Source organism: Littorina saxatilis, unplaced genomic scaffold, assembly GCF_037325665.1.
Source record: "Littorina saxatilis isolate snail1 unplaced genomic scaffold, US_GU_Lsax_2.0 scaffold_707, whole genome shotgun sequence".
NCBI classification, from domain to species: domain Eukaryota; kingdom Metazoa; phylum Mollusca; class Gastropoda; order Littorinimorpha; family Littorinidae; genus Littorina; species Littorina saxatilis.
This window is the reverse complement of record NW_027126751.1, coordinates 57,863-69,844: the sequence shown is the minus strand read 5'-3', so window position 1 is coordinate 69,844 and position 11,982 is coordinate 57,863. Positions and strand designations below refer to the sequence as shown.

Below are 11,982 nucleotides of genomic sequence, written 5' to 3'. Positions count from 1 at the left end.
CCCCCCCCCCCCCCCCCCCCCCCCCCCCCCCCCCATGTGTACACGCAAGCACAAGACCAAGTGCGCACGAAAAAGATCCTGTAATCCATGTCAGAGTTCGATGGGTTATAGAAACACGAAAATACCCAGCATGCTTCCTCCGAAAACGGCGTATGGCTGCCTAAATGGCGGGGTAAAAAAACGGTCATACACGTAAAATTCCACTCGTGCAAAATACACGAGTGTACGTGGGAGTTTCAGCCCACGAACGCAGAAGAAGGGGGATGGGATGGGAGGGGGGGGGGGGGGGGGGGAAGGGGGGTAGTCTTGAAAAGGGGGGTTCCACTGTATGGTCGTCCCTGTGATGGTTGGCACCTCCAGTAAGAGAACACCTCCCATGAACGAACACATGTTGTCCCTTTCGTCTATTATTTTGACCAAAATTCACATCATGAAAGAAATTCACATCATGAAAGGCCAGCTACAATGTAGGGACATTTTGACGCGTTCTTAAAATCACGTTTATGTTGCGCCAGAACTTGACCAGCCACTGTGGAGACCCCCCGCGGGTTAGGGAGAAGAATTTACCCGATGCTCCCCAGCATGTCGTAAGAGGCGACTAACGGATTCTGTTTCTCCTTTTACCCTTGTTAAGTGTTTCTTGTATAGAATATAGTCAATGTTTGTAAAGATTTTAGTCAATCAGTATGTAAGAAATGTTAAGTCCTTTGTACTGGAAACTTGCATTCTCCCAGTAAGGTCATATATAGTACTACGTTGCAAGCCCCTGGAGCAATTTTTTGATTAGTGCTTTTGTGAACAAGAAACAATTAACAAGTGGCTCTATCCCATCTCCCCCCCTTTCCCCATCGCGATATAACCTTCGTGGTTGAAAACGACGTTAAACACCAAATGAAGAAATAAAGAAAGCCACTGTGGAAACATATACTGCCTGTTTGACTTTTCTTCCCCACAATTTCATTACAGAGGTGGCACAAAATTTAAGAATTGTTTCTTTACCAAGCTTTCCTATTTTATTTTATTGTACAGATCTTTGTGAAAAAAAGTCTTCGAAAAATTGTTTTCTTGTACAAATTGTGGAGGTTGAAAAAGTTTGTTGGCATTTGTGTGTGTTTACAGAAGAGGTTGCTGCGTATGAGTTGAAGAAGGCTGACAAGGAATCAAAAGAACAGAAGATGTGAGTCTTGACTCGGAATATTGTGATACTCCATGAGAGAGAGAGAGAGAGAGAGAGAGAGAGAGAGAGAGAGAGAGAGAGAGAGAGAGAGAGAGAGAGAGAGAGAGAGAGAGAGAGAGAGAGAGAGAGAGAGAGAGAGAGAGAGAGAGAGAGAGAGAGAGAGAGAGAGAGAGAGAGAGAGAGAGAGAGAGAGAGAGAGAGAGAGAGAGAGAGAGAGAGAGAGAGAGAGAGAGAGAGAGAGAGAGAGAGAGAGAGAGAGAGAGAGAGAGAGAGAGAGAATGAATGCGTGTGTGTGCCTACTTGCATGTGCATATGTGTGTGCACTAATGCAAAGCAAAAAAGAGTTGTGTTAATGTGTTCCTAATTCAATGTTTTATTTGAAAACAATTCCATTTGGTAACACTCTGACTTGGGGAAACTTTCAGAACTATAGATTACCTTTCTGTACCTAACCCTACCTTTCCTTATGCTACCTACTCTACCCTTACATTAACCTCTCATACCCTTCATCTCCCCTTCCTCACCTTACCCAACCATACCTAGCCCTACCCTACCCTGCCCTACCCAACACTACCCTACCCTACCCTTCACTACCCTACTCTACCCTACACTACCCTACTCTACCCTACACTACCCTACCCTTCACTACCCTACTCTACCCTACACTACCCTACTCTACCCTACCCTACCCTTCACTACCCTACTCTACCCTACACTACCCTACTCTACCCTTCACTACCCTACTCTACCCTACACTACCCTACTCTACCCTACACTACCCTACCCTTCACTACCCTACTCTACTCTACACTACCCTACTCTACACTACCCTACACTACCCTACTCTACACTACCCTACCCTACCCTTCACTACTCTACCCTACCCTTCACTACCCTACTCTACCCTACACTACCCTACTCTACCCTACACTACCCCACCCTAGACTACCCTACCCTAGACTACCCTACTCTACCCTACACTACCCTACCCTTCACTACCCTACTCTACCCTACACTTCCCTACCCTACCCTTCACTACCCTACTCTACCCTACACTACCCTACCCTACTCTGCCCTAAACTACACTACCCTACTCTACCCTGCCCTGCCCTACACAACCCTACCCTACCCTACTCTACCCTACCCTTCACTACCCTACTCTACCCTACACTACCCTACACTACCCTACTCTACCCTACACTACCCTACCCTTCACTACCCTACTCTACACTACCCTACCCTACACTACCCTACTCTACCCTGCCCTACTCTACCCTACACTACTCTACCCTACCCTGCCCAACCCTACCCTACACTACACTACCCTACTCTGCCCTACACTACTCTACCCTAAACTACACTGCCCTGCCCTACCCTACACTACCCTACTCTACCCTACACTATCCTACCCTGCCATACCTTACACCACACTACCCTACTCTGCCCTACACTACCCTACCCTACTCTACCCTGCCCTACACCACTCTACCCTACCCTACTCTACCCTACCCCACACTACCCTACCCTATCCCATACTACCCTACCCTACACTACACTACCCTACCCTAGCCTAGCCTGCCCTCCCCTACTCTACCATGCCCTGGTGTGAAGTTGTCATGTAATAATCTTTAGCGCTGATAATTATGTGTTTTCTGTTGTCACATGTTGATGCTGTACTTGATTTCCTTTGCAGGGACCCCAAGGAGATGGTGAGGCCCAGGATCCGACTGCTGGACTGCATCAGTAGCTTTGCTGCCGAGGAGCTGGTGGACGATTTCTACAGCAGCGCCATTCAGGGCAAGACACAGGCTAAAAAGTCGGTACCTCTTTACATGTAGTGAACACGAGAAAAGAGGGGGTGGGGGAAGGGCAGGAATGGGTGACAGAATGTGGGGGGGGGGGGGGGGGAGTTTGTCAGGTTTTAGATTTAAACAAATGTGGGGCTACATCTCTGTTATCAATCAATCAATCGATATGAGGCTTATATCGCGCGTATTCCGTGGGTACAGTTCTAAGCGCAGGGATTTTTTTTTATTTCAATTTTTTTTTATGCAATTTATATCGCGCACATATTCAAGGCGCAGCAATTTAATTATGCCGTGTGAGATGGAATTTTGTTTGTTTTTGTTTTTGTTTTGTTTTTTTGTTATGAAGATCATAAACAGGGCGTGTGCGTGCATACGTGCGAGCGTGCGTCGTGTGTGTGTGCGTGTGTGTGTGTTGTGTGTGTGTATATGCACATGTGTGTGTGTGTGTGTGTGTGCGTGCATGCATACATGTGTGTATGTATGGGAGTGCAGGCGTGCAAATACTTGGTTTGTGGCCCAAGTGTATCAACCTAACTTGAAATATCCCTAATAGATTTATAGCAACACCAACAACAAAAAGAGGAGCAGGAATTTTGTTTTGTAAGGCAAAGAGCAATTACTCAGTCTCAATTTCTTCATCCCTGAATACATGTAATTCAGTACTATTATATACACGTATATGCTTTTATCATTTCAGAACCACAAGGTTGGCTTCTTTCCCTGACTACCTGTTTCTACAACTCAAGAAATTCACTGTTGATTTGGACTGGACACCAAAGAAACTAGGTAAGGTGTACAGTGAACACACCTGAGAAACTAGGTAAGGTGTACAGTGAACACACCTGAGCAGCATTCTGCCATGTCTTGATTATATGTTTTCATATTATGGGCGTTTAGGTGGGTGTTGTTTTACTCTGTAAGAGAGTGTTAGTAATTATTTTTAGTATGTTTGCTTTTATATTTAGTCAAGTTTTGACTAAATATTTTAACATCGAGGGGGAATCGAAACGAGGGTCGTGGTGTATGTGCGTGTGTGTGTGCGTGTGTGTGTGCGTGTGTGTGTGTGTGTGTGTGTGTGTGTGTGTGTAGAGCGATTCAGACTAAACTACTGGACCGATCTTTATGAAATTTGACATGAGAGTTCCTGGGTATGAAATCCCCATACGTTTTTTTCATTTTTTTGATAAATGTCTTTGATGACGTCATATCCGGCTTTTCGTGAAAGTTGAGGCGGCACTGTCACGCTCTCATTTTTCAACCAAATTGGTTGAAATTTTGGTCAAGTAATCTTCGACAAAGCCCAGACTTCGGTATTGCATTTCAGCTTGGTGGCTTAAAAATTAATTAATGACTTTGGTCATTAAAAATCTGAAAATTGTAAACAAAAATAAAAATTTATAAAACGATCCAAATTTACGTTTATCTTATTCTCCATCATTTGCTGATTCCAAAAACATATAAATATGTTATATTCGGATTAAAAACAAGCTCTGAAAATTAAATATATAAAAATTATTATCAAAATTAAATTGTCCAAATCAATTTAAAAACACTTTCATCTTATTCCTTGTCGGTTCCTGATTCCAAAAACATATAGATATGATATGTTTGGATTAAAAACACGCTCAGAAAGTTAAAACAAAGAGAGGTACAGAAAAGCGTGCTATCCTTCTTAGCGCAACTACTACCCCGCTCTTCTTGTCAATTTCACTGCCTTTGCCATGAGCGGTGGACTGACGATGCAACGAGTATATGGCCTTGCTGAAAAATTGCATTGCGTTCCGTTTCATTCTGTGAGTTCGACAGCTACTTGACTAAATGTTGTATTTTCGCCTTACGCGACTTGTTTTAAAATTTTATTTTGTTTGCTGTTTTCCCTGGGGAAAGGGTGTGGGCAGCAAGGAGACTTCTTCTTCTTCTGCGTTCGATGTTGATGGCCGTGCTAAATCCTCAGACCAGTGGCTGCCAGGAAGTCCGCAGTCTTGCGCAGTTCGTCGGCAGGACCCCAGAGTTTGGCTCCAACACTGGTCTCTTCTTGCCAGAACTTCTGGCGTATTGTCTCTAGATGGGGGCAGTTCTGGAGAATGTGCTCCGGAGTTTGCTCTTCCGAGCCACATTCACAGTGTGCGTCATCCGCAAGGCCCAGTCTCTTGAGGTGTTTCTTCAGTCCACAGTGCCCTGTCCTTAGACGAAAAATGGTGGTTTGGCTTCTCCGGTCTAGTTTGTTGATGGGGTCTTCCTGTGGGTTGTAGTCTCCGTTTCTCTTTTTCCAGTTTTCTTTCTTCTTCCGTTGTAGAAGAGTCTTGGCTTCTTTGTACGAGCAAGGAGACATGTCTTAAATTGCATTTTCCAGCCAGTTTGCTGTGAATTTCTTTTTCTGTTTTTTGTTGCAAATACCTGTTTTTCTTTCATTGTCTTTTCATGCAGCTGCTGCATTTTTTAACAGAAAAGTGTTCCCGTATGGGAATTATTTTTTTCAATTAAAAACTTAACAAATTAACCGACCGACATAATTTGACTTTCTTTTTTCTTTCAGATGTGTCTATTGAGGTACCAGATGAACTCGACCTCTCAGCACTTCGTGGCAAAGGGAAGCAACCCAATGAGGAGGAGTTACCCTCTGATCAACCAGCACAGCCAGGTTGATATGATATGATTTGATATCTGTTGCTTTTTGGGTCCAGCGGACCATATAGGCCAAATCAGGACCCCACAGCCAGGTTAATATTAATAGATATCTTACATTAGCAGATGAGATGTGATCTTAAATCCCGTCGTGATATAACCTTCGTGGTTGAAAACGACGTTAAACACCAAATAAAGAAAGTGATCTTAAATCACCTGCAAATATGCCACATGGAAAAAAAAATAGTTATAGACGGTGATCATAATTAGTGAATATTCTAAAGTGTCTTTCTGGGGTTTTGTTTCTTTACTTTGTTTGTGGATAAACATGTAAAGAAGAGCTTTTCTTGTGACATAGTAGTGCAAATGTGTGTAGTTTTGAGGAATGAAGGTTATGATACACATGCATCCATCATACACACACGCATGAATGTACGTACACACGCACACACACAGACACTGAGTCATGCATGCACACACACACGCACACATGCATGCACACATACACTTACTCATCTCTCTCTCTCTCTCTCTCTCTCTCTCTCTCTCTCTCTCTCTCTCTCTCTCTCTCTCTCTCTCTCTCCACACATTCTCTCTCTTTCACTCACTCTCTCCACCCTCCCTCTCTCTCTCTCCACCCTCCCTCTCTCTCTCCCCCTCTCTGGGCGAGGGCTGGTTGAAAAAAAGCTGGTTTGTATTGCTTATGCCAAAACCTTCTTGAAATAAGATTTGATTTGATTTGAATTGATATGATCTCTCTCTCTCATTCTCCCTTTTTTCTTTGACCTTATCACCACAACCTAACATTGCTGTGTTGATGTTTCAGAAATCAGGATAGACGAGGGTATGGTGGCCCAACTGGTGGATATGGGATTCCCACTGGAGGGATGTCGCAAGGCCGTCTACCACACGAAGAGCCAGGGAATCGAACCTGCAATGAACTGGGTTATGGAGCACATGGGAGACCCAGGTGAGCTTGGTTTCTGCAACACCAACTCTCCAAATTTGCTTTCGCTCGCATTTCAATATCTAAATAAACAAACTTGTGTAAACCTGTACTCTTCAAATTTGCTTTAGCTCACATTTCAATATGTTAAAAATAAAACTTGCGTAAACCTGATATCACACATCAAGGCATGTAGTAGTCTCTATTTATGATCAGTGACCTTGGACATTTGTAAAAGCAATCATTTTGTTTGGATCATTCCTCATAGAACAGCAAATATTTTAGAATCAAAAAACAAGAATTAGAGGTTATTGGAAGGTTTTGTTGTACACAAAACAAAGTGTTACTAATATTTGATATTGATTCATATGATGCGTATTACGAAAGGTGAGTTGTATAAGCATTGTATTATTACAAAAATGCTTTTTATAAATGTCCCAGACTCAATTTCATGGTAAATAACATGAACATGACTGTGTGCAGACTTTGGTGACCCACTACAGCTGGTAGCCAAGGGCAAGACCTCGGAGTTTGTTCCTAACGAAGATGCACTGGCCATGATCTCATCTATGGGCTTCTCTCGCCCACAGGCCATCAAGGCTCTCAAAGCCACTGTGAGTAGATATTATTTCTAATATGAGCTGGCAGACGAATGCTGATATCATTTTGAGAAATGTCTTATTATTTGCTAACAGTCAGCATATTAGAAACAACGGTTTTATTACTGTCTATTTTGACCAAAAAAATTGTTTAAGCGACCCCGCGAATTAGACAAAATAGCCGCAATGAGAATTGGATCGCTCCTATATGATTATGCCTGTCAAATTAAAGCATTCTTGTGACCTGGGTCAGCAAATCACTCACCTGACGTGATGAATAGTAACAGGTGAAATGTGTTCACACAACAATTTCACAAGATTGAACATGCTTTTCAGTTGCTTAGATATTTCTTTTCCAACATAGAGCGACAGATTTAGAATCAACGCCAGACAGAAAGGAAATGACATGAAGATATATTTGGCGTTAATTGAGAGGCGCAATTTCATTTGATTCTTCCGAATGTTGACAAGGACATTTTCAAGTGAGCTGGTCAGCATTGCACACTCTGAGGGTGGGTGGTGCCTTGCCGTTCTGTAAAGCACCCACCGACAAAACTGGCTTTTCAGTATGTTTTAGATAAAGAGAGTATTATTTGACAGCATTCGAAGTGTCATTCTTTAGAATAAATCGTGGGAGTTCCAGCCCATGAACACAGAAGAAGAAGGAGTTTCTGTGCATAAACTGTAACTGATGTGTTTGCGCCGTGAACAGGACAACAACGTGGAGCGGGCGGCGGACTGGATCTTCAGTCACACGGAGGAGCTTGACCAGCCCGAGGAAGTTCCCATGGATACTCAGGGTGCTGCCGGTCAGCAGGGGATGAAGTTCCGTGACGGCTCAGAGAGTAAGTCAACACAATTCTTTTGCCCATTTATGTGTGTATGATTGTTTGTTTGTTTGTTGTTGTTGGGTGTTGTTGTTTTTTTGTGTGTGTGCGGTTGATTTCTTCTTTTCTTTTTTATTGCGGTCTTTCTAACTTTGATATTCTGGTTGCATTTAGCTTTTTTTTTTTTTTTTTTTTTTCCATTTATTTGCTTGTTTTGTGAATATTATATGTCTTGTATTTGGACAAATTTTTAGACAAGAAAATGTGCCTTAAACCTTTATCCTTGTAAAATAAAGTTTGTTAGTTCGTTCCTTGTTCACCCTCCCCAAAAAATGTAAGAACGAAACGAACAAAAACGAGGGAATGAAAGAGAAGAAGAAGAGTTAACATATGACCCTCCACCACGAAATGAGTCGCATGTCACCTCGCGCGGTTCTGCGCTAGGCTTAATATAAGTCCGAGGAGTGTCTGGTAACAGTGTGAGGGTCACCTTAGTCACAGGCTTATAACTCAAACAGTGTTTGCTCTTTTCTAAAACGGTTTGCACCACTGGATAGAGCATAACAAACTCTTTAGAAAAATGTAAAAATATGAAAATCATGCAAAGGTGACATGCGACTCATTCCGTGGTGGAGGGTCACATATTCTAGATAGTGTCTTTCAGAAAATAAGAGGACACAAATGGGCTTCTTCGTTTTGATTTCTTTTTTCAAGTACATGCACAGATGTCTTTGCATTTGTCTTGTCACCAAGCTTCAGAGATTGCAGTCTGTGTTTGAGTTCGGTGTCCGAACACCCCTAGTGTGCACACATACGCACGGTAAAGATCCCAAGCTCACAGTGAAAGTGTCAAGGCTGGGAAACATGAATACACGCATGCAGAAAAAAATGAAACAAATATTGGGTAGCACCATACTGTATGGCAGCTAGCTTTCCCCAGGGAGACAGCAGCCCGAATTTCCATGGGGGTAACCTCACAGGACTTAATTCTTCTTCTTCTTCGTCGTTCACTTTCTCTCATTTTGTGATTTGCGTGATGCAGCGCTTTTTGGCACCCAGGGGGTCCCGCATCTCCGACTTCGGCCTTGGACGTTGGTCAAGGGTCCCTCCCCTAGACCAATTGCCTTCCTGGGCTGTTGAGCTTGGTCTGCCCGTGGTTCTATTTCGGAGTTTCCCTTCTCCTAGACTGGTTACCTGCCAGGGTTGACGAGTCCAGTCTACCCGTTTGGAGGTTGCTGAGATGACCGCTTGTGTCCTTGGGCCTCTGTGCCGTCACACCGGTACTGTCCAGCACACCTCCGTCTTCACCAGAGCCCCGTTAGCCAGCAACCAACCTGTCCGCCAAGGGAGAACCCTACCAGTATACTTCTCACAATGAAAAATCACCCCTACGTTTTAGGGACAGTGAAATTTCAGCGCTTTTCTTCCGACGGCATAGCCGATTTTCTTCCGACACCACCACACCACGATGAGGAGGGGATGGTCTTTATGATGGACAGGACTTAATGAAATCTTATCCTTATCCTTAGAATGGTTGTAATTTCTGGCTGCTTCTTTCAGAGTACAAGCTGGTGGCATTCATCTCACACATGGGAACCTCCACCAGCGTCGGTCACTACGTCTGCCACATTCTCCGCCAAGGTCGCTGGGTCATCTATAACGACGAGAAGGTCGCGCTCTCCGAACACCCGCCCAGGGACCTTGCCTACCTGTATCTGTATCAACGAGTGTAGTGCTTGACTAGTGCTTGGTGCGGGTTTGAAATGTCCTGGGTTTTTGCTTCTGTTTTTGTGTTGATGTTCACCTTATTTGTCTTGTTCTGAGGACTGAACGCTGTGTGTGTTAAGCCCATCCTTAATTCATCAAGAAGTCAACTTCGTAAAGTCTTTTTACTGAAAACTCAGTGCTAAAGCTTTGAGCGGCCAGGTTCGCGAAGTATACTGCGCGTAGTCGACTTTGCGAAGTATTTTTACCCAAAACTCAGTGCTAAAGGATCATGCTCGCGGCCAGCTTCGCGAAGGATACTGCGCATAGTCGACTTCGCCCAGTTATAGACAGGCTTAGAACACACTGCTGTATCAAAATCACACATTCTATGCATTTCTTGTGATTTATTTTTTACCCCTTGAAATATGTGATTGTATTCCCCCTGAAATGGTTTTCGCCTGTTTAAAAATTGTTCACACTCTCATTTGCCAACCTGCTGTAGCCCAGTTCCTCTAAAACTCCTTATTGCTTGGTCCCTCATTTGCCAAATCACCAGCACAAACTGAACAACGGTAGACACATGACTGCAAGTTGGGATTTACAAAGGAATGACACATCTAAACAACAAAATGAGATGAACAAAGTTAAAAAACAAAAGAAATCTGTACTCACCAATACAAGGACAACACACACACACACACACACGCACATTCGCATGCATGCATTCACGCACATACACACACACACACACAAAGAGTCCTTTCTTCACCTATATGGAAGCTTCTTCGGAACAACAAACAAACAAGCACAAAGAAATTACACATGTGACTGTTGAATCCTTTTAAGTATAGTCTATACCTCTCTGATTTGAGAATGGTATGTGACATGGCACTGGATACAATGAGATGAATTGATTCTTAGAACAGCACTTGCAGTTCTGTTTGGAATGCTTTTTTTTCATGCAGTTTATATAATTATAAACTTCTGGTTGAAGAAAGTGAAAGTAACAGGGTGCAGATCGGCTGATTTTTTGTGGAAGAGAGTCTTTGTTTCATTAAAAAAAAAAATACAACGGGGGAATGCAGTTAACCTTCGCCGTAGGTCGTGAGTACTTCAGTAACAGTCCGGACTTTAATTGCGAATATCTCGAAAACTAGGTGGAATTCTGTAATGAGCTTTTGGAAATGCCTCAAACACCTAAAAATCTATTATCTCCTAAACCCGCATTAAAATTGATTGACAGGTAATTAAATAAACAAAGGTCAAACATCGACTATCTTCGCAGCACGTTGTGAGTACTTATGTAACCATACTTCTAACAGTGTAAGGGAGATAATTGTGGGTTCGATGTCAAAATAAAAGCTGAGTTATGGTTCCTGTTTATTTCAGGTAAGAATTAACTTGGTGCGTAATTACACACGTAAAAGATAAATGTAAGTACAAAATGTAACCATACTTCTAACAGTGTAAGGGAGATAATTGTGGGTTCGATGTCAAAATAAAAGCTGAGTTATGGTTCCTGTTTATTTCAGGTAAGAATTAACTTGGTGCGTAATTACACACGTAAAAGATAAATGTAAGTACAAAATCGGAAATATATTTAGTTTGATAATCTAATTCAATGAAAAGCCTGATTTCTGTATTTTTTTCTTTTTTTGTTTACCCGTGCATGTTTTTCCTTCTTTGAGAAGTATGGTTACATAAGTACTCACGACGTGCTGCAAAGAATGTTTTTAGCGACCTACGGCGAGGGTTAAAATGACACAGAATCTCAGGTGAGCAAAGATTGTTGAGGTCAATGTTGTAAGAGTTTGAATTTTGTTTTTGCCTCGGATGACAGCGGTTAGACTTGGCACTGGAATGTCTACTACCTGTTTGTCTCCTGTGATTTAAGATCATTCTTTTTACTTTTTTTTACTTTTGTTAAATTGTTAATGCAGCAAACACAATGATTTCTTTTACAAGGTTTTTTTTTTGAGAGGTAATCTCTTTTGCAAGTGATACTTTTTGCACCTGTGCAATTCTTTTGTTTTGTTTTGTAATTTGCAGAAATGTGTAAGGGTTTTGACAAGGGTTTTGAAGAATTAAGTTATTGCAAAATAAGCACCATGCTTTTTTTCTGTTCTCTGATGAAATGTGTACTTGTAAAGATGCTGCAATTTATTACAGTTGAAGGGAAACAGCAACAGTACTTTTTTGTGTCGTTTAATGATTTGGCATGTGTGTGTGTGAGAGAGAGAGAGAGAGAGGAAGAGAGAGAGAGCATAGAAAATACTTTAGTAAAAAGGGTTTA

At 42.4% G+C, this 11,982-nt stretch overlaps 1 protein-coding gene across 1 annotated transcript; it reads left to right on the top strand.

Annotated features, from left to right (window-relative positions):
• Window positions 1-1,105: 1,105 nt before the first annotated feature.
• Window positions 1,106-11,880, top strand: LOC138955253 (ubiquitin carboxyl-terminal hydrolase 5-like). The gene is made up of 8 exons (XM_070326894.1): window positions 1,106-1,177; window positions 2,871-2,993; window positions 3,683-3,771; window positions 5,522-5,626; window positions 6,437-6,580; window positions 7,040-7,170; window positions 7,868-8,000; window positions 9,543-11,880. Coding segments are annotated over exons 1-8 (900 nt in total). The 5' UTR covers window positions 1,106-1,175; the 3' UTR covers window positions 9,716-11,880.
• Window positions 11,881-11,982: the final 102 nt, after the last annotated feature.